Source organism: Leopardus geoffroyi, chromosome D4 (assembly GCF_018350155.1).
Source record: "Leopardus geoffroyi isolate Oge1 chromosome D4, O.geoffroyi_Oge1_pat1.0, whole genome shotgun sequence".
NCBI classification, from domain to species: Eukaryota; Metazoa; Chordata; class Mammalia; order Carnivora; family Felidae; genus Leopardus; species Leopardus geoffroyi.
The window spans coordinates 67,103,236-67,127,152 of record NC_059342.1 but is presented as its reverse complement, the minus strand read 5'-3'; the positions used below and the strand labels follow the sequence as shown (position 1 = coordinate 67,127,152).

General features: G+C 39.7%; 1 protein-coding gene across 4 annotated transcripts in view; it reads right to left on the bottom strand.

Moving 5' to 3' along the window:
• Positions 1-18,139, bottom strand: part of FKTN (fukutin) — an 83,853-nt gene extending 65,714 nt beyond the window's left edge. Inside the window, exons 1-2 of one of the 4 annotated variants that reach the window (XM_045467345.1) lie at positions 17,953-18,139; positions 5,331-5,518 (exon numbers count right to left, since the gene is read on the bottom strand). In XM_045467345.1, coding sequence (XP_045323301.1) covers positions 5,331-5,435 — 105 coding nt within the window. In that variant the 5' untranslated portion in view covers positions 5,436-5,518; positions 17,953-18,139. The remainder of the gene's footprint in view (positions 1-5,330; positions 5,519-17,952) is intronic. The other 3 variants (XM_045467347.1, XM_045467344.1, XM_045467346.1) reach the window with 3 other exon arrangements.
• Between the last annotated feature and the right edge of the window lie 5,778 nt (positions 18,140-23,917).

Here is a 23,917-nt window from a genome sequence, read left to right as displayed (position 1 = left end):
ACCTTCTAACCAAACACACTTTGCAGCTCACTGCTCAGCCATAAGACAGACAGTTCCAGGAGCTCAACAAGCTGGCCAAGTTTGCCCGCGGGCAGGACCAGTTGGACCACAGAGGGGATCACCCCCTGAGCCCGGCAGCCACTTCGTATAAGCCCTTCTGGGCCTGGGTACTTCAGATCTTTGGTCTTAGGCCACTCCCCACCATCTTGTCCTGCCCCAGCCTTAAGGACAGCCAGCTCAGGGGATCAGGCTTTTAGCAGTGGGCAGAGAGTAGAGGGAAGAGGCTTTTTTAAAGAGAAATGACTGTCTTTTGACACTTTCCTTTAAAAGAGTAAGCACTTCCTGTTCTTCCAACTTCAGGTTCACCTCCTATTAGGAGGTTGCTGGTGGGAGCCAGAGTAGGGACAAACGCTCCTTTGTCCCTCCTCCTCCTCTGTGCCAGTGCCACTTGGAGGCTTCTTGTCTTTTCTGTTTTGACTCCTTCCCCATTCAGTGCCGAGTGTGTGTGTGCATGTGTGTACACATAAATATAGTCATAAGGGGCAAAAAAGTACATACAATGCAAAGTAAGATATCCTAGCACAGAACCCTGTAAGGGGCTTTCTAGGTAGTAAGAGTAGCTGAATACTGCAGGCACTGAGTGCTGCTTATAGTTCTAAGTCAAGGACATTATTAAGGTTTGGCTCACCCAGTGCTTTATACAAACACAGTTCATGGGCTTTGTCTTCCTTCCACTGAGGCAGCAATATTTTATAATTTTCTATTGTGATTCAAAATGAGCCATCTTATCTATCTCCTATCTTATCAATGTTACGGTATTTTGTTTGAACATACTTGTATTTACATGTGCGACTAGCTCTATGAGTGAGGACACAAGTTTTGGGACCTGAATTTGGCAATCTTCAGCAAGAAGCTTAACTTATCTGGGCTCCAGATAACTCATTTATGAAAAAAATGAGCAATGAGAAACCTGTAATAATTAAATCCAATTTTATTTATCAGGCAGCAATGTAAACCTTGAAAGGACTAGAATGTGTGCACTGTTCATAGCTACCATCTGCTGAGCACCTACCATATATCAAACACTAAGTGAGATGCATTACATACATTATCTCAACCAGTAAAGCTGCCAGTAGCCCCATTTAAAGAAACTGAGGCTTGGGGCGCCTGGGTGGCGCAGTCGGTTGAGCGTCCGACTTCAGCCAGGTCACGATCTCGCGGTCCGTGAGTTCGAGCCCCGCGTCGGGCTCTGGGCTGATGGCTCAGAGCCTGGAGCCTGTTTCCGATTCTGTGTCTCCCTCTCTCTCTGCCCCTCCCCCATTCATGCTCTGTCTCTCTCTGTCCCAAAAAAATAAATAAACGTTGAAAAAAAAAATTTTTTTTAAATAAAAAAAAATAAAAATAAAAAAATAAAGAAACTGAGGCTTAAAGAAGTTAAGTGACTTGCTGTTAAGAAAAACAACCAAATAAGGAGTCAAACTCAGGATTATCTAGGCCCCAAACTTAAGAATTAATGCTGTTGCCACTTCTACCAAATTATGAGTTCCTTTAGAGTAGGACCTGTGTTCCATTTATCTCTGTATTCCTGCAAAGTGCCCTGTATATAACATGTAATCAATAAATACAGATTGAATGAGCACACATAATTATAATCAGATTGTCTAGGTTGGTGCAGTAAAAAACAAAACAAAACAAAACAAAAAACAATGAACAACTGACATTCTATAGGGGGTCCTAGAGATAACCTTTGTGATGTAAGCTGCCAGCCAATTGCTTGAAAGGCGGAGCTCACAGAAATTGCTCACAAGGTCATCACACAAGAGTTTGTATTTCAAAGGCCTGTAAGAGTTTGTATTTCAAAGATCTAGAGGGTTGTTGTAGAATCTGAAGAGTCAACTCCACCCATCTATGGAGTTTTAGCTGACCCAATAGATATACAAATTCCTTACCTTCAATGCTATCAAATAACTGGATTATTCAGACCTCATTTGGGAGATCATTGAAAGGCTAAACTTGTCTAACCAGCTAGGGCCAAAAGGAATTCTGTGGGGAGGCCCTAGAAGTGGTCAAAAGTAGGCCTCCTTCACTGTGGGTGGGAATGAAAACTGGTATAGCCACTCTGGAAAACAGTGTGGAGGTTTCTCAAAAAGTTAAAAATAGAGCTACCCTATAACCCAGCAATTACACTATTAGGTATTTATCCAAAGGATACAAAAATACTGATTCCAAGGGGCACATGCACCCCAATGTTTATAGCAGCACTATCAACAACAGCCAAATTATGGAAAGAGCCCAAATACCCACTGACTGATGAATGAAGATGTGGTATGTGTGTATGCATATATATACATACACACACACACACACACATATATACACAATGGAATATAATATCAAAAAGAATGAAATCTTGCCATTTGCAACAATGTAGATGGAACTATGCTAAATGAAATAAGCCCATCAGAGAAAGACAAATACCATATGATTTCACTCATATGTGGAATTTAAGAAACAAAACAGATGAACATGGGGAAAGGAAGGAAAAATAAAATAAGATAAAAACAGAGAGGGATGCAAACCATAAGAAACTCTTAACTATAGAGAACAAACTGAGAGCTTCTGGAGGGGAGGTGGGAAGAGGGATGGGCTAAATGGGTGACGGGCATTAAGGAGGGCACTTGGGAGGCGCCTGGGTGGCTCATCGGTTAAGCATCCGACTTTGGCTCAGGTCATGATCTCGCGGTTCGTGGGTTCCAGCCCCGCATCAGGCTCTGTGCTGACAGCTCAGAGCCTGGAGCCTGTTTCAGATTCTGTGTCTCCCTCTCTCTCTCTGACCCTCCCCTGTTCATGCTTTGTCTCTCTCTGTCTCAAAAATCAATAAACGTTAAAAAAAAAATTTTTTTTTTTAATTAAAAAAAAAAAAGGAGGGCACTTGGGATGAGCTCTAGGCATTCTATGTAACTGATGAATCACTAAATTCTACTCCTAAAACCAATACTATACTATAACTAGGAAAAAAATATGCCTCCTTAACTCCAAGATATCAATAACCTTTCTTCCCTAACCTATGATAAATATTAGAGTACTCTCCTAAAGAGCGTGAAAAGATTTGTAGTCCTCAACATTTACTACTGCAGGCATTTACTACTAGAAGTAGGCTGTGATCACAGATAAAACCAACTTTTCATTCTTGCCCTAGCTTTAACACACAATCTCAGTGTCTTTCTGAATTGCCTGAAAGTTCAAACCTGACCTAAATCATGTTTGTTTGTTTTTTTAATGTTTTATTTATTTTATTTATCCCACACATGCAGGAAGGGGCAGAGAGAGGGGGAGACAGAGGATCCGAAGCAGGCTCTGTACTAACAGCAGACAGCCTGATGCTGGGCTTGAACCCACAAACTGTCAGATCATGACCTGAGCTGAGGTCGGATGCTTAACCTACTGAGCCCCCCAGGCGTCCTTAAAATCATGGTTTTTATGCTGATGCTGCTGATGTGTAAGTTAGTGCTGATCAAGGTTACCATTCTCCATTCTTCTGCTAATAAATCAAACAACTTTAATTGAACTAGAAATCATTTTGTGTGAATTTTCTGTCTAAGGATATCCCACAATTGAGAACACTGAACAAATGAGAAATGCAATTCAGATATAATCAGTAAGCAAAGTTTACAGAATTCTGAATTCTCTTCCTATGTTATAAGAAACTATACTAGAATACTCGAGATCCATCCGTATTTCCCTGAAGTTTAAGTGAGATCTTGAAGTTTAATAAAAAGCTGAAAGTTTAAACATTTTCCTCAACAAAATCGAAAAAATTTTAAAAGTTGGGAGCTTTTAAATAATAACGTCTATTATTCTAACTATACTTACTATTTTTAAATAAAGCATTTTTTTTCTGGCTGGGATAGAGAAACTAATTGTATTCCTTATAGACAGCATTTTATCTTCACACTAATAACATACCGGAAGCATCTATACTTCCACTAGCATCTGTCCCCAACAAATTATAAAAATATGGAAGAAAAAAAACATTTCTCATTGTTTCTGTCACCTTGTCAAAATGCTTAGCAAACAGTGACTTTTAAATAAATTTTTTGAATGAGTACTGGGTATTATATGTAAGTGATCAATCACTAAATTCTACTCCTGAAACCAGGATCACACTATATGAAGATAATAATAATAGCTCATATTTACTGATCTCTTTTTTTTTTTTTTTTTTTTTTTTTTTCAACGTTTATTTATTTTTGGGACAGAGAGAGACAGAGCATGAACGGGGGAGGGGCAGAGAGAGAGGGAGACACAGAATCGGAAACAGGCTCCAGGCTCTGAGCCATCAGCCCAGAGCCAGACGCGGGGCTCGAACTCACGGACCCCGAGATCGTGACCTGGCTGAAGTCGGACGCTTAACCGACTGCGCCACCCAGGTGCCCCGATTTACTGATCTCTTTATGACATGCACCGTTCCAAATGCTTTATGTGTATTAATTCATTTAAGCCTCACAAGTCTACGAGCTGGTATCTTTATCGTCCCTATTTTGTAGATGAGAAAACAGAGCATTTAGAAGTAATTTACCCAAGATCCCACAGTTAATACGCAGCATAAATGAGGTTTAATCCTAAAGTAGTGTTTCTGCTTTTTACAACTAAAGCTACACAGCATTTGGGGCATCTGAGTGGCTCAGGTGGTTAAGTGTCTAGCTCGTGATCTCAGCTCAGGTCTTGATCCCAGGGTCATGAGTTCAAGCCCAGCATTGGGCTCCACTCTGGGTGTGGAGCCTACTTAAAAACATACAAAAAGCTACAATGCATTCCAGGGGAAAGGGTCAAAATAGTAGTTATTTGTAGAAACGTCACATATAATTAAGATGGGATTTTAAGTTAATGGAGGAATTCAATAAGTGATATTGGGACAAATGGTCAACCATTTGGGAAAAACTTTAAAGTTAGAGATCTAATTCATACCTCATACTAAAATAAATTCTATTTAGTTAAAAAAAATTAAACATAAATAGTACTTGATGAAAATACAGGTGAATACTTCCACAACCTTTGGCTACTTATGACACAAAACTAGATGCCCTAAGGAAGAAAGATTTTGACAGGTTTTCTACTTAGAAATCTTTTCTACCTAGAAATTAAATACAAATGTACCGGGGGTGGGGGGTTATACTATGAATATAAAGTTGAAAGACAAATTAATAAACCAGGAAAAATGTTTGAAATATATATGATAAAGGTGTAACATCCTTAAAACTATGCACAGCATCTAAAGAAAGACAACACCATCAGAAAAATATGTAGATAGGAACACAAAAAAAAATTACCTTTGCTGATATATAGTGCTTGTAGTAGTATAATTGAAACAGCAGAAATGCAGAACTTGTCAAAGTTAAAAGCGCCAAAATCACGTTCTTGTTGATTCTACTCATTAGTCTGTGGTGCTCACTTGGTTGTCCTTTGAGAGTAACCCAGTTGGTGTCATCTTTTTTGGATAAGAAGATAATCTTGTTTTCTGTAAACAAAAAAGATATTTCTAAAGACACAAAAACTTATTTTTACTTTTTCACCTTTAATAACTAGCAACAGAACAAAGAAAAAGTTACCTAAAGTTCCATAGCACATTCTTTGAATTGCTAACTTTCTCTCCTGAAGAAATAATCAGATATGAGACCAAACATGACAAAAACAAAAATATTTACCATGGAATTCTACAAATAACAACTGCAAATAACAAACATAAATGGGATATGTAAAAAACCTGACGTATACAGGGTTGGGGGCTTCTCCTACAGAGTTTCTGATTCAGTAGATCTGGGATGGGGCTTATGAATTTGCATTTCTGACAAGTTGGCAGGCTCTGCTGATGCTACTGACCTTACTAAGAACTACTTCCACAGAGGAAACTGAGAAAAGGTTTGGTCACAGAACATCATCTGTATGATAGCTTTTTGTTGTTTTTGTGTGATCTAGGATGTGGCCAGTTTTTATAAATATGCCATACATGTTTTCAGTTCTTTGCAAATATAAAGAAAGTGTAAAGACAAGAAGTTTTGTTCTTTCATCTTTGGTTGCATCTGATTATTTCTTTAGGATAAGAAATTTAATATAGTTCTACTTCTTTGTATCTCCTCTGCACTGATTTTGATTAAACATATTACATTTAATTTTTCAAGTGTTTATCTTTATTCCTGTACATAGACTAACACATCTATTACTTGATGTCTAAACTTTTTAAAAAAAATTTTTAATGTTTATTTCTGGGAGAGAGAGAGAGAGAGAGAGAAGAGAGAGAGGGAGAGAAAAGGGGGCAGAGAGAGAGGGAGACACAAAATCCGAAGCAGGCTCCAGGTTCTGAGCTGTCAGCACAGAGCCCGACGTGGGACTTGAACTCACAAACTGTGAGATCATGACTTGAACCACCTGGGTGCACCTTGATATCTCAACTTTCTACGATTTTGTTCTCCAGCTGAAAAATAAAGGGAAATCAGCAAATTTATACCTACCCTCCTGCTTTCTCTATTCATCTACTGGATAGCTGATATTCATCTTGTTACAGTTTATCAAAAAGAACTTATAAACACTATTTACCTTGAGTTCTCACATTGTTCAAAAACACTTGTCAACTCATAGTTGTGCTGAGGTCACACTTTCTTTCCCCCTGACAACTTGTAGATTTTATACAATAATGCTATAATACTAAATATCCCCTGACAATATCTGATCCTTCCCCTAGCACTCCCCTTTAAATTTTTTCAATTAAAAAGTTGACCCTTTTAGGGGCCCCTGGGTGGCTCAGTCGGTTGAGTGTCCGACTTCAGCTCAGGTCATGATCTCGCAGTCCATGGGTTCGAGCCCCGCGTCAGGATCTGTGCTGACATCTCAGAGCCTGGAGCCTGCTTTGGATTCTGTGTCTCCCTTTCTCTCTGCCCTCTCCAGCTCGTGCTCGGTCTCTGTCTCTCTCAAAAATAAATAAACATTAAAAAAAAATTTTTTTTTAAGTTGACCCTTTTAATGTGATGAGCAGAGAATGCATTCCTTACCTATGAAAGCCAATTTTTTTCAAAACTAGGTTATGTGATGATGTTGATGAATGTACAGCTGACCTGTGAACATGGGTTTGAATTGCCTGGGTCCACTTATACGTGGATTCTTTACAGTATGTACTGTAAATGTATTTTCTCTTCCTTAGGATTTTTTTCTTACAATTTTCTTAATATTTTCTTTTCTCTAGGTTACTTTATTGTAAAAATATAGTATATAATACATATAATATACAAAATATGTGTTAATTGACTGTTTATGTTATCAGTAAGGTCAACAGTAGGCTATTTGTAGTTAAGTTTCTGAGGCATCTATAACATACTGATTTTCAACTGCATGAGGAGGCTGGTGTCCCCTAATCCTCACACTGTTCAAGGGTTAATGTATACTAGCTTTTCTTCATCATGTGTCCTTCCAATCTGTAGAACCAAGATTTCTTTTTTTAGTGGGAAGTTTAAGTTATATGTTTGAATATTCTTCTGTTCTAATGTTGAATTCTCTTATTTCCAGAACACACACCTGAGCATGTTTCATCTCCTCTCATTCCCATTTCACTTCGTTCAACTTCCAAAAGCTTGTTGTCATGCCCTTTACTGACTTTTCAACAATGTTAATTCTCCTTTTTGCTTCCCATATGGCCTTTTATTTCTCTGATTTTATTTTTCTTTCTTTCTTGAGCTCTGCCAGTATATGGTTTATCATATACTGTTGTCTTATTATTTCTTCCTAGCTAATTAACTTTGTCTATTATTTTAAATAAGTGATTATTTCGGGGCACATGGGTGGCTCAGTCAGTTAAGCATCTGACTTCAGCTCAGGTCATGATCTCACTGTTCATGAGTTTGAGCCCCGCATCGGGCTCTGTGCTAACAGCTCAGACCCTGGAGCCTGCTTCAGATTCTGTCTCTCTCTCTCTCTCTCTCTCTCTCTCTGCCCCTCCCCGACTCTTACTCTCTCTCAAAAATAAATAAACATTAAAAAAAATTTAAAGAAGTGACTGTTTCATTAAATTTGTTAGGCCAATACAGTTTTCTCATGGATTCTTTGTCACTTGTTTTTCCCTGTTTTTTTTCCTTTTCTCTGGTAGCATTTTTGGGGAGATAACTGTGCTCATTTCCTTTTTCTTATTTACCTGTGAAATGATGTGAACTCTACTGAGATCAGTTATTTGCAAGAGGCCTGTGGAAGGAAGAAACAAGCTGTGTTCTGGACTAGAAGGTAGTCTCTAATATACAAGAAAGCATTTTATGACACAGTGTTTTGTGCATGTGTGTGTGTGAGAGAAAGACAAAGACAATGTGTCTGAGAACAAGTGAGAGAAAGTCGTTTGGCCGTTACTCCTTGCCTCACCAAGAAAGTGATTCCTGCAAAGATGGGGTCTCTCTGTATGTTTTCTTATGTCCTCTTCCTTTCCTGCTAGTTCATGCTGCCAAACAATCCAAGGAAGCTCTTACTGCCTTCCTATGCATCCTGTTGCTACTGGAAACAAGATCTCTCCCTGACTGCACTGCCAGCTCTATCTGAGATCTCTTCCCGACAGTATCCTCTTTCAATCTCTTCCTGCTTACGGGAAACTTTCTCAAATATTTTGATTTGGGTTATAGGATTCCTGGTCTCACCAAAGATGTAATCTCTGTCTCTCAATCTCCTTGTTGTTTCAGGGTAATTTCAGACAGAAGGGGGTACAAATGCCTATACTCTGCTATCTTAAAAACTAAAAGTCTTGGTTTCGAGTTTTAAAACAACACAAATGAGCTTCCAGAGCTGAAGACTACATGAAGCAAGCACTATATTATATAAAGTCAACAAACTACTTAAGAGAAATGATACTAACAGTAATATGAATAATTCACTTGATTTACAGATGATGTATACAGCAAAAACAACTGAATAAGTCATAATCATGTTGTCTCCTAAAACAATGAAAACTAGCAACATACAAAAAATAACATTGATGATGGTATTAGTTTTTGCTGTCAGCTAAAAGCTGCTAAAACAAATACTCTGATAAGGGCAGCTAACAAGATAATAAGAAGAATGTCCTTCGTTTTCAATATTTCAGCTCAGTTTCTTGTGGTTCTAGTAAATAGTACATCAGCATATTGTCTACTGATTCCTATGTAATTTTCTGAAGTGGCACTGAGAGTGCACCATCACTTAGCCTCTTCTGTGCCTGAATTCATAAAGAGAAAGAAAGCATAAAAGGCCTATGTAAACCACGACAGAAACATAAAGACCAAATTAATATCTTGTTCTCTTTTTGGACATGTGTATAATTTACAATTAATTTTTACATGAAATAAACCTCCACAACATATCATCAATCACTTAACTCTACTGATATTATCAGGATGACATCTAATTAACTTTATTTCATTATTTTCTATAAATGCCGAGGCAATTCAATTGCAAAGGAGGAGTGTTAGCCTGTCAAAACATTCTTCTTTGCTAGCACGATCTTTAAAATGAAAAATGCAGGAGAGGCCTGCATGGCTCAGTCGGTTGAGCATCCAACTCTTGATTTCAGCTCAGGTCATGACCTCATGGTTCATGGCTCAGCATGGAGCCTGCTTGGGATTCTCTCTCTTCCTCCCTCTCTGCCCCTCCTTGGCTCCTGCACATGTGCATGCACACTCTCTCTTAAAAAAAAAAAAAAAAAAAAAAAAAGACTTTAAAATGAAAAATGTGGTACTTAAAAAAAGAGTGGCTTACTGATTTTTACCTCTCAAATATGTCTGGCATCAACTCCCTCTTCTTTCTTCACCATCAATCTAATTTAGACTCTAATTGTCCTCATTTTACCTGGAGCCCCCATCTCTACTTTCTACCTAGCCATAATCTCACCTTTACAGTGACAGATATATCAAGTTGCTGACATATGATTCAAGTTATGCCATGATAAAATTTCTTCAATGGTTCCCCACCACCTACAAACAAAGTTCAAATTCCATGCAATGGCCTTCTAGAGGCAAATTCAATAGGCTTCTTCCACTTCACACACTCTATGATTTTTGCCCAAGAATTCCTGGAATACATACCACACTTTCCTGTGTCTGCTTTTGCTCATTCCCTCATGTGAAATGTTTTCCCCCATTTCTATAAAACCAGCCCTACACCTCTTTTCATAACTCCTCTCAAGTAACCATCGTACAAAGTCTATCATGCTCTTCCGAGTCACAATTAATTTCTCCTACCTCCAAACTCCTAGTTTTACCTTCCTGCAAGGAACATTTATTGCCTATCTTAACAGCATAGATGCTGCAAAAATACTAAGCACTGGGATACAATGATAAATAAGGTACAGTTTCCTATTTTCTAGGACTTTAGAGATGAGTATAAGTTTCCCAAAGAAGAATGGTGGGGTTGATGGGGATGAAGGTGTGATATGCCTAAAGAACAGCATGGGGAATGTTTTCCAAAATGCACAGGCCCCATTCCTTACCACCCCCACATCAATTAAAAACCACCGCTCAAGGGTCACCTGGGTGGCTCAGTTGGTTAAGCGTCTGACTTTGGCTCAGGTCATGATCTCATGGTTCGTGAGTTCGAGCCCCGCATCAGGGTCTGTGCCGCCGGCTCGGAGCCTGGAGCCTGCTTTGGATTCTGTGTCTCCATCTCTCTCTGCCCCTCCCCTGCTCACACTCTGTCTCTCTCTCTCTCTCTCAAAAATAAATAAAAATACATTAAAAAAATAAAAAAATAAAAAAACCCACTGCTCCAGTTTGTGATAGACTTTCTCAGAGACAAACATGGAGGAAATGTATATAGTGTAACTGCCATGAAGGAATAAGCACAAGTGACTATAGGAGCACAAGGAGAGGCAAGTAACACTAACACTTTTACTACTTTGCATTTTGAATTATACCTATTAGTACGTACGAATCACTTCTCTAGCAGCCTAAAACTGACTGAATTAATATCAAGAAGTAACATGTGTGCTAAGTATACTCAAATACATGGCACAGTGCTCAAGAGCACACAAATCATTTTTTAAAGTTTTTATTTTAAAAAGTTCTCTGTCCTGCAGGAACTTTTATGATAAAGCAAAATCTGAAATATGAAAAAGTGATTTTTTTTCAGAATTGAAAACTCATACTTTTTCCACCTCCTGAACAATAAACATTTAAAAATAACAGAGAGAAATATGGCATAGAACCAAAATAAAAATATTTTTTGTGTATACATTTCTTTTTACATGGGACATTTTAGCTATCATAATAAAAGTTCTGGGGAGGACAGGTAATGTATTTTCTTACTTAGGTAAAGCTTTCTAAAGAAGGCAGTATATCATTTCTAATGGAAAAGAGAAGGAGTATTGCACAGATAATAAGTTAAAATGAGGGGAGGGGTGCCTGGCTGGCTTAGTCGGTAGAGCTGAGGGTCTTGATCTCAGAGTTGTGAGTTCAAGCCCCATGTTGGTGGTAGACTTTACTTACATTAAAATAAATAAATAAATAAATAAATAAATAAATAAATAAATAAATAAATAAATAAAAATGGGGCAGGGGGAATAAAGGAAAAAAAGACAGCAAATGTTTTCAGAAAAATACATAATGCAGACACTAAGGGAGTTATGAGGTTTCAGTAAACCAAGTATCTTTAAGTTCTAATGAAAACATGAAGTTAATATGAGTGTGGTATATTGCAGCACAGGATTCGTCTCAGATGACATGGAAGCCTGCCGTAACTAGTGCCATAAACTAAGATTTGGCAACGAAGAAGAAAGGATTGGGTAGATCTGCTTCCCAAATGAGCCTTTCATGGCTTATGGGTGTCAGAGCCATCAATCCTCTCGGTCTTTGGGCCTGGGATAGCCAGAGCCCAAGACTGGTCACCTCCAGCCAAGAATAAACACATTTGTATCCTTTATTATCAATTCCACTATGTGTCAAGATATGAAAAAGGTTGGAAAAAACTGGTGGTAGATCAAAGCCATACACAAAGGTGACAGAAAAATGGGAAGTTCAAGACAGTTCTAAGGCTCTCTCTACAAGGCAAGAGCAGCATTTCATACTCTTTTGGCTTCCCATTTGCCCCTTTCACATCATTCGTTCTTTGAAGGTAATGGCAATGAAAGACTTTGGCACCTGGGCTTACCTGACATTCCATGACAACACCACCACTCTTTTTGAGAATCATCTGGGTTAGGGATGTTTGAAAGGATGTCTAACCGCCTAACTTTTTTATTCCACTTTCCCCTACTCCTGCCTTCTGGATCACCTCTCTTGACATCAGAGGCCCTCCAACAAGAAATGACCAGCCCTGATAACTAATTTAGGTTCATAAGATGTAGCCCCTCAATGCTGCTGCTAGGGACAATGCCCTCAATGTCCCAACTTATTCAGGGACATTAGAGAGAAAGAGAGAGGCATGGGTGGTATGAATTAGACAGAACTGAGATTCAAACGTGGCTTGCACTGCAAAATAAAACAGGAGGCTAACCGACAGAGAAGAGGGTAGTGTAATTAGGCAAAGGCATGATTAGAGAGATGAGGCAGCATTTTAGAAAGCATAAAGAGAAAATGCTTCTGTAAATGTATTCAAGACGAAGACATGAAAAAATCAACATCCAGCTGCTACAAGCAAAAAAAAGGCCTGGTAGATGCTATCCATCTTCCCTAAATACTGCCCATCCTTCATGTTGTTCATTTCCTTTCCTTTTACAGCTAACTTCTGGAGAGTTATCAGTAGCCTGGAAGTTAAAATTAGACTGCAAGGTGTTAAGAATTCTCTTTATCTGCTTATCACTCATTCACTTCTTAACCCTTTGCAATATAACCTCTACCTCAACATGTTGACACCTGATATAAATTTTTTTTTTCTCCATTTGATGCTCCAGAAAGTTGCAAATATATAGTGAGTGACTCCTTACAGAATGACTATGGAGTGATGAGGTGTTGGGAAAGAGTGTCTGGTAACCTAGATAAGAAAGGCTAGCCAAGAAAGGAAGTAAAGATAGGAGGGGACTGATATTACAAGGGCAAAGGAAAAGGGTGAAGGAAGTGGTGTTGTCTCAGATGCCTATGATTCTCTGCTGGATATAAAATCCAGATGTTAGTTCCATTTACATTCTCTTGCTCTTAATCATTTTTTTGAGACAGAGAATGAGAGGGAGGGGCAGAGAAAGAAGGGGACAAAGGATCCGAAGTGGGCTCGGCGCTGACAGCAGCAAGCCTGACGTGGGGCTCGAACTCATGAACCGTGAAATCATGACCTGAGCTGAAGTCAGCTGCTCAACCAACTGAGCCACCCAGGTGCACGAATCATTTTTTTAGAGAGTGAGAGAGTGAGTGAGTGAGCAAGGGAGAAGGGCAGAGGTAAAAAGAGAGAGAATCTTAAGCAGGCTCCCTGCTCAGCACAGAGTCCGACATGGGACTCAACCCCATGACCCTGGGATCATGACAGCCAAAATCAAGAGTCAGATGCTCAGCTGACTGAGCCACCCAGGCACCCCTGCTCTTAATCATTTTATTAGTTATACTTCCCATAATATGCTGGATTACTTATAAATATTCCAGCTGACTGCTGCCAGGTCTTCTTGAACATTCCACTAGCACCTAAAACAAGTAACTGTCCACCTTCACACCAGATCTCTTCCATGACTTGACCATCTATTCTTGTTAATAGTATCCCTATTTCTCAATGATTTATGTTCAAAACAGTTTCTGTGGTTCTAACTCTCTATCTAATGAGTCAACAAACTGGATATCCTTCTCAGTGCTTCTAAAAGCTATCATTTCTTTTCCGTTTTCCATCTGCAGTATAGTTAGCCTAATTTAACGGCCTTATTACCTCTGCCTACATGAATGAATGTCCTACTACCAGGCTTTCCTCAAAATATCCATCTTAGGGGTAAACGTCAAATTACTTCTAACATACCTCTTGGTGTCACTTCCTTTGCTTTAAGACCTTCTATGGCTCATTTCGTACTATTCTTTTATATGAATCCACTGGTACAGTACCATCTCATCTACGTGTCTTCACCTATGCTACTCCTTCTATCTATAATGCTTTCTCCCCCTACCTCCCGGTCCCTCTCACTGCCTACTGAGTAGTTAAGAATATAGGCTCTTCAAACCCAGCTCTGCCACTTGCAGCCCGTATGGCTTTGGGCAAGTTACTTTATGTCTCTATGTCCCCATCTTTAAAAAGGATCTATAAATTGTACTTAACTCACAAGGTTGTTCTGAGGATTCAACAAATTAATACATGTAAAGCACTGAATAGCATCTAAGAACATCACAGAGTACACAGTAATGCTAGCAAGCATTAATAAGTCATCTTAAAGGTCTACTAATAATTCCCTCTGCTCTCGGACAATTAAAGTCCCCCTCCCTTATGTTCCCACAGCACTGTATATTTGTACTAATTCTGCAGTCAGTCTTAAATTATAGTTCCCAGAGACAGGAGGCTATCATTCATGTTTCTGTATCCCCCAGTATTCCACATTCCAAATTTTTCCACAGTAGAATTTAAGCACAAATTTAGAGTTAAAAAGCAACTTTATACATACGATGGACCTCTGTTGCCCCAGAAGAGTTGTGTGTGGCTGGAAGAGTACAAAGGCATTTGAGATGAGTGACGAATGCAAGCTGCGGCACATGAAGAGTAACAGCCAGAGTTTATGTCACACAGGTCCGTTTGGTTTGCTACCTCATTCATTCATTCTTCCACTAACTTCACAAAAATTGCTGAGCCCTAGGTACTAGACACAGGGCAAGCTGCTAGCAGTTCTCTGTTACAAGACTACAGAGTATAGACAAAAGATTATGGTTACTTCAAAGGCAGTGGAAACGTGGAAGAACCAAGGATTTCTTTTGCCTCAAACACTTACATAAGCTATTCTATGGGTTCATTTAAGACCACCCTTAGTTAGCGTACACATCAGAGTAAGAACAGTGGTTGTTTTGGGGTTGGGTGGAGTGTAGGTATTTTGTTTTTCTATTTATCCTACGGGAGTATCAATTGATTTTCAAATACAAAAAAAAAAAGAGTAAGTTTTAAAAAAAATTAAAAAGTCTTTCATTCTATGAGTCAATTAACAAGTACTCATTTACTACAGCTCACACATTATGAGCTTCAATTATATTAATATCTACCCATTTTTTGAGTGACAGAATGGTGTTAAACCCAGTTATTTTTAACTGAGCAAAGTCTTCCCCTCAGAAATGCACGTACTTAATTGCTTGGTTGAGGACACTTGGGTACTGAGCTTAGTAAAACTATAAAGCTAATAGAATCAAACACAGGGCTCAGAATGTATCAAGTACTTGGGATAACATATAAAGTGTAAACATATGCACACATATTAATCTGAATGGACATTCGCTGAAAATCAATAATGGGGTGGGGGGAATTGGGTGATTTTTACATTGTTCCTTATGCTTTTCTATACTGTCCCAATGTTGTTATAATGATCATACGTTATTTTCATAAAAGCAATGAATTAACAAAAACAGATGAGGAGCAGGAGTAGTAGTGGCTTAATAATTGCCATATTTGCTAGACAGGATCTAGATCTTTGCTACTTAAAAGCTTGGTCCTCTGACCCGCAACATCAGCATCATGTTGGAGTTGGTCAAAAATACAGAAAGAGAGGCCCTACCACAGACTGATTTAGAATCTACATTTTAACAAGATCCTCAGGTGACTCATATGTCCATTAAAATTTGAAAAACAGTGACCTACAAAGCTAAGGCCTTTACATGCGGGAATAAGAGGAACAACATCTGCCTTGTTCATTAGTATATCCTTAGCACCCAACAGTAGCTGAAATGCTATTTGTTGAATAAATACGTTAGTGATATTCACCACTTCTGAGTGGACCATTAGAAAGACAGTGGAGATTATATTTATTTGAGTTACTTGTCTTCTGCCAGAGTCCCCAGAAACGGGTGATTAATATTTGCTGCAAATGCTGTTAAATTACTTCAACAATAATGTCGACCCCAATGATGTACCATTACTACATGTAATCTTTTATAAAAGAACTCCTTGCTCATTGCTCTGAGAGCCACACGTCTCCGTCAATCATTTTTCTAGCTTCCTATTCATGGGCACATCCTCTACTCTATTACATTCCTCAAAGCAAATTTAAGATTTTAACTACCACCTCTGAGAGAAAACTTACTATTTAAGTTCCAATCTATGAACTCCGTCTGCCTATATTTTAAAGTCTATTTCCTGCACCTCAAATTTAGTTATGTTCAAAATTAACAATTTTATTCGCCATCAACTATCTCCCACCCCCATTTCAGAAGGTAGCTCTTCATTCTTAGATTCATGTTTTATAGGTTTTAGAGGAAAGAGACCACCTCATCCAACAATATTTTACAGAAGACAGGTTCAAGAATTAAATGACAGCCCAGAGGTTAATTACTGGCAACACCAGAGCTACAATCTGAATCACCTCACTTCCAATACATTATTGCATGCTGGAATTCTGACAGAACTCTTCAGTCTTGTCAATCGCATTTAAATCCACTTTTTAGAAACCCAGGTTCTAAATTATCGATCGCCTAAATCCAAGAAACCAAGTCCTATATATTGCTGACATTTCTCTTATTCCTTTTTCTTCCTTTTCAGAGCACACTGCACTTTCCTTCCACTTGGGGTTCCTTCGGTACCCAGTGCCATCCTTCCCAAGTCCTCTATGCCCTGGAAACCTAAGAGACTCTAAAATAGGAATGCCTCTTCCTGCCTTTTCTATCTTTATCCATGGTGCTTAACAGAGATGGTTCTTGGTACGGTCAAACCCTAGCTATCCTCAGAGTATACCAGCCTTTTCTATTGGGCTTTCCTCTTTCCCAATTCCTAATGTGCTGCTCCATCGCTCATTTTGGTATCTGTTCATAGGCTGACGTTTATTCTATGGAAACCTATCTTCAAAAATAGAACCTGACATCATGTAGGTCCTCTCTTTATGCTTGAGAAAACCAAGGCTCTGACAGAAGTGACTTGCCTCATGTTATTTGAGAAACTGGTGATGATGAAATCTAAACTGTTTTCCTCATTCCAATTCAAAGCTTGTTTAACAGCCCCTTCTACATATATCCAGTCTTTCCCAACATCCCACAACTGACAGTGCAAACAAAAGGCAGACATCAAAGCCAAATGAAACTTTATTGGGCATGGCTAGCTGCGTTCACTCATTATGAAGCACAAAACCGGGGCGCTTCAGTAAATATTTCTCCAAATGAACTACAAGTGGAACCCATGGGGAAGGCATCAAAAAGAGAGTTGGCTAATTAAATCATCCCTCTCTGTAAGGCTGTTGTAGTTCTCCACTGCCCATGGGAGAACACCACACTCACAGAGCATCAAAGTACTTCCCCTCTGAGACCCAACGTTAGCTGCTGCCACATTCCTGGCCTTTCCTTTCCTGTACCCATTGCTCCGGCCACTACCCCAGTAAGCATGCGGTACTGCCAAAACCTGGCAGTTTCCTTCATGCTTCTGCACCCTTGCACACATCGGTCCCACAACCTGCAGTGCTCCGCCCTACCCCTCACCCCCAATGCCTATCGTCTCCCAAAATCCTGAGATGGCTCTCACTACCCTGCTCAAACGTCACTACCCCGACCGGAGTCTACGAAGGTTTCGATCGGCCTCCAAAACTGAACCTGTCCCCAGATGCGGATTTCTACTTGCTGACAAGCCTAGGAACGTGGGAAGGACCGCCCTGGCTGTGAACTGGGTATCATCCCCCGTCCCCCGCCTTCCGCCCTCCGTCCTCCACCCGGAGCACGCTCAGCCCGTGGCGGGCCCCGACCACTGTGGGGCTGGGGACACAGGTGCCCAGAATGCTGAGGAATGCCCGGTGGCGGCACCCGAGCCACCGGCGATACCAGCCCGAAGGCGCACACCCATCCCCACCGGGACCAAGCGGCGTCTCCGGTACCTTACCTTACCCAACAGCAGCGGCAACTCCGCTTTACGGCATTCACAGCAACCGCTGCAAAAGGTGCCGTCAAGTGCAAAGCCGTGGCTCTCTGGTTGCTGTGGGAGACGCTCCTGCTGTTCTGTCCTGGACCTCAGCGTATCCGCGGCGCCTGCGACTTCACCGCCCGAAGTTTACTGATCCCTGACGATTCTTAGCTTTTGGTATCAGGCCACTTAGCCAAAGCCCTTTCGGCGCTTGCCTTCCTAACAACTACAGTAGCGCACCGAGGCGACATAAAATTTAGGAAGTGGAGCAAGAATTGCAGGCACCAGCTGAGCTGTGCTTCTTGAAGCGTGTGAGTTTGGCAGATAAAATATAGAATGCCAATTAGATGTGAATTTCAGATAAACAAATTTTTTTTTTTTTTTTTTTTTACTGCGTGTGGGCTAAACAGAGGGATTCAGAATAACACCCTGAATTCTGGTTTGGGTACCATTAGATGAGATGGGGATGTAGTGGGAAATAGCAGCTGTGATTAATATTGCTCGCGAGGTTGAGGTGCACGGCATCCCATCTCCATAGGACTATTACACTCGGGTTTAGGTCTGGAAATATACACGCATACAGTTCCGGCCTAGTTCTTAACTTCACAGTGTAATACAATGAATTGTTAAGGGCCAGAAATGTCAATTTTGACATGAATTTTAAAAACTATACAGCACTAAATAAATTACTGTAATTTTAGGTTCTTTATACAAAATTATCAGTCCATACTGAAAACTGAAAATACTCCTTTTGTATATTTGAGTTTTCTAAACTTTGTTGTTTGAAACAGCATGTAAAGGTTTGGTTTTTTTTTTTTTTTTTTAATGTTTATTTATTTTGAAAGAGAGAGTGTGTGTGAGCAAGCAGGGAAGGGACAGAAAGAGGGAGAGAGAGAAGCCTAAGCAGGCTCTGCGCCGTCAACGTGCAGGGCTCAATCTCACCAACTGTGAGATCATGGCCAAAGTCAAGAGTCCCAGGCTTAACCCACTGAGCCACCCAAATGCCCTGAAAAGTTAAGTTTCTGGTTTTTCCTTCTATAACTTTTCTGTGTATATACAAGCTTATTCTGTAAAAGTCCTCTTATTACTTAGAACTAGTTCTATAGACTTAGAACTAGTAGTTGGTAGATTAATCGAAAAAGTAGGTAACACCCAAAGGAAGGAAGTTATCGAAGATTAAAGGGATTACTGGACACAAGTGCTAACTTAATGGACCTAATATGGGAAATTTTGAGCATCAAAATGAATAACTATCGATTGAGCTAATGAATTGAGCTATCGATTGAAACACTGCAAATATGTAAAAATTCTTTGTAATTCTTTAAAAATGAAACGCATTAGTCATAATTGAAGGTTTCCAGGGTGATTGGTTGCCAGTCACTATCAAAACTTGATAAAAGGAAAAACATCAAGTATTTATCCTTTTGGGGCGCCTGGGTGGCTGAGCCGGTTAAGCGTCCGACTTCGGCCCACGTCGTGATCTCATGATTCGTGAGTTCGAGCCCCACGTCCCCTCTTTGCTGACAGGCTGGAGCCTGGAGCCTGCTTCAGATTCTGTCTCTTTCTTTCTCTCTCTCTCTCTGTCCCTGGCCCCACTCGTGCTCAGTCTCTCTCTCTCTCAAGAACAAATAAACATTAAAAAAAATATTTATCCTTTCTTGCATGAACTGTATGTCAGTGTAACCAAAATCCTAATGAGAATTCTAGCTAATAAATGAATGATAGAACAATCACCATTTTGCTATTCCTAATGAAATAATACAACTAACATTCATCAATAGATGTTAAAACTAAGGTGAAATGTTGCTGGGGACGTTTTAGAATTATTTTTTTGATGGGGAACTTATGAATAGGTGGTTTAGGCTGGTACCACCTGAACCCACCCCAGTAATCAATCTTATGATTGAGTCTGGGACAACCAGAAATCGTGTATTTCATGACAGGATGGAACAGACAACACAGCACCACCTGTGAGGGATTCTTGCCTAAAAACCGAACCTGCATTTAATAAAACTCTAGATTTAACAAAGTGTGTAGAGAAGCAATCAGCTAAATTCAGAATGTGCCGTATTCTACAAGATAAATACCCCAGTCTCTTCATTAATGGTATATGGTATTTAAAGAGGGGGGAGGGAAGGAACTACTACAACATCAGAGACTTGAGAGACCTATAAGGAAATGCAGTGTGTAGACCTTGTCTGGATCCTGATATGAAGAAAGCAACCATAAAAAGACATTTTTGAAGCAACTGAAATTTTAATACAGACTGAGCCATTAGATGATATTAAGGAAGTGCTGTTAATTTTGCTAAAAATGTTAGTGGAATGTGGCTGTGTTTAAAAGAGTAAGTCATCATTGATGCATATTGCAGTGCTTATAAGGTGAAATGTTTTAAAACTTTAAAAAAGATGATACAAATATGGCAAAATATTAATAACTGGTAAATCTGTGATGAGCATAAAGGTGTTCATTATTTTTTAAATGTTTGTTTATTTTTGAGGGGGGGGGGAAGGGGCAGAGAGGGAGACAGAATACGAAGGAGGCTCCAGGCTCTGAGCTGTCTGCACAGAGCCTGACGCAGGACTGGAACTCACAAGCCTTGAGATCATGACCTGAACCAAGTCAGACGCTTAAGCAACTGAGCCACTCAGGCACCCCTAAAAGTGTTCATTATTAATAGACTCTACTTCTCTGTATATTTTAAAAGTCATAATAAAAATTAACAAAAAAAAGGGAAAATTTTTCATCAGGTTGAGAAATAAATACTTTTCAAATGCAAAACTAATCTTGTTTCATGTAAACCTGGGGGGGGGGGGGGCGGGGAGGAGGGCAGTTAAAGCAAAGTAATTTCACTGGCCAATCTTTTGATTTCAGCTAAGATCTTTTAAATTTTTTTTTAACGTTTATTTATTTTTGAGACAGAGAGAGAGAGAGAGCATGAACAGGGGAGGGGCAGAGAGAGAGGGAGACACAGAATCTGAAACAGGCTCCAGGCTCTGAGCTGGCAGCACAGAGCCCAACGCGGGGCTCGAACTCACGGAGTGCAAGATCATGACCTGAGCTGAAGTCGGCCGCTTAACTGACTGAGCCACCCAGGCGCCCCAGCTAAGATCTTTTAAAATATGGATCAACCAATTAGTAGTTTCTCATTGTTTCTCCTATAAAAGCCACAGACATACTGTATCACCTACTATTTCTACTTTATTATTTTATTTTAAAAAAAAATTTTTTTTTTTCAACGTTTATTTATCTTTGGGACAGAGAGAGACAGAGCATGAATGGGGGAGGGGCAGAGAGAGAGAGAGAGACACAGAATCGGAAACAGGCTCCAGGCTCTGAGCCATCAGCCCAGAGCCCGACGTGGGGCTCGAACTCACGGACCGCAAGATCGTGACCTGGCTGAAGTCGGACGCTTAACCGACTGCGCCACCCAGGCGCCCCTACTTTATTATTTTAAAGTAGACCAGGAACTTAAGTAAAGGAATCTTAACTTTAACAGTCCTAGGTTGGGTTTTTTTGTGTTTTTTTTTGTTTTGTTTTGTTTTGTTTTTGCAGTACTCCCCTATCATTTACAATTTTCTTGGACACAACTGTCTTGTGACTTTTTTAAAGCTCTTTATAAGTTTCCCTCTACATTCTTTACAATGTTTCATACTCGTATTTCATTTTGGTTTATGTCATATTTATAGAACTACAATGGCTGCCAGCAGTACAAACAGGTTTGGGAACAAATAGCTAACTGCAGGTAAACTGGTGGGAGCAGTACTTCTCCCAGCAGTACTAGAGTGGAGCCCAGCTGTAAGCCTTCGGCTGTCAGTATGCTTTTAGCTTGGTCAGCCAATCCAGTTGGACAAAGGTTATGAGAATGGGTAAAACAGCCTCTATTATAGGCAAAGATCCATCTTTTAAAAATCACTCAGATGGGGGATTACACACACACATTGTGGCCCATCCTAATATTGTGGGTCCTGGGGCAAGAGTACAAATGGAGTTTGACATATTTTAAATGTCTGAGTAAAGAATTAACCATATTATATCCTTCTACCCTGGCAAATATTCCTTCTCAAGGAACAGTAATCTAGGGTCAAATTTGGAATTCTCAGACATAGACTGTAGAGTCAGCATGAGAACTAGGTCTGCCTGTTCTTCCCACAAGGTCCTGGGTCTGTCTTCTTTTACTTCTAGCTTCAGCTTGCCACAAGAGTCCTGATATGCATCATGTACACACCTGTTTGCACATCCAAGGTCCATCCACACTACTCGTAAAACTGCCACTCCTTAAGTATAAAGGCATATACTTTATATAAAGGTATATATATATATATATATATATATATATACACACACACACATACTTTATATAAAGGTATATATATATATATTATACACACACACACACACACACACCTGTAGCACAGTCTGTCTTCAGGATGATTTGGGGAAGAGGCCTGCATCTGTTCTGGAATCAAGCTTTGGGCTGGTCAGGCAGGGAATTCTAGGGCTCTGGCTATCTGGTACACAATGGGTAGAGAACATGCACCCATCCAAGTGGGTGCAGTTCCTTGGTTCCTTCAATTTTCCATTCCATGAAGAGGCACAGCAAGTGTGAGGATCCGTGCAGGGACCCCTCTTTCCGAAGGCTAAGTGCACACACGCCCTCATGGTGTCATACTATATACACTGCTGGACTTGCTTTTTCTATTTCATAATATCATGAATACCCTTCCACTGATAGCATATTCTGTAACAGGTATATAGGGTTACTTTAGCACCATAATCTAATCATTCTGGTGACCTTGTGCAAAAGGGGCATAAACATACTACTAGTACCATGCAGCGTAAATGTAAAATAGGATTTAGTAAGGGAAATACTTGGGACAGAAAAGTAGAGTGCAATTTCCCAAGTTCTCATCCCACAGAGATTCGGACAGGCACAGAAGGACTGATATTCCATGGAAAGGACTCTAATTGAGGAAACCAACTCCCACAATGGTCTACATATTCATAGCATTTACTGGGGAAAGGGCATGCAGAATATATGTAGACAAGTATGTAACAATGGTAGCTTGCCAGTGCAGCAAGTTAAAAAGGGAGACTTCAGAATTGTGGTAGCCCATCCTTTTCTTCAATTAACAGTCGGGTTGCTTGTAGTTTGCTCTTGTAATGCTGCAAAGAGTACTGGCTTATTTGTGGGTATGTAAGAGAAATACCTAGAAATGGAATTAACTTTTCAAAGGTATGTGTATTTAAAATCTTGATATTGCTGAACTGTTCTCCACTCCATCTTCTATATGAGGTACTGTTTTCTTACTATCTACATCACACTCCTCTCCCTAGGACTCAAGACTATCCAGTGTCCCTTCATTCTTTTGGTGAAAACACTTAGTTACAGGAGCTCCAGTCTCATCTAGTCATTGATTGGTTTTCTTTTTTCTCCTAAACTTATTTCAAGTTAGGAAATACTTTAAAAGTATTTTAAAATATTTAAAAGTATTTTAAAAAGATTTAGATTCTGGTCTCTTTTTGGCTACAATCTGCCAAAATGTAACCCACAATGTGACAAGCTCCAAAGACAGAAAAAGTAAGTGCTTGATTTATAGTTACAGTATGTTTCACCTTCCATTTATAGCTGCACTGTGTAAAATAGCTACTAGTAAGATGTGGCTCTTTACATTTAAATTAATCACAATAAAAATTTTAGTTTCTTCGTTTAACTCACCATATTTACATTGCTCAACAGCTGCCTGGATCTAGTGGCCACTGTGTTGGACAGCACAAATATAGAACTTCCCGTCACTGCAGAAAATTCTGTTGAACAGCACTGCTCTAAAATATAAACTTTTTGGGCAGAGGGACTATGACTTTTTTTTTAATCTTCTCATCCCCAACAGTACACTGTAGATATTTAATGAAAATTGATAAAAATGCAAGCACTGAAGCAAAG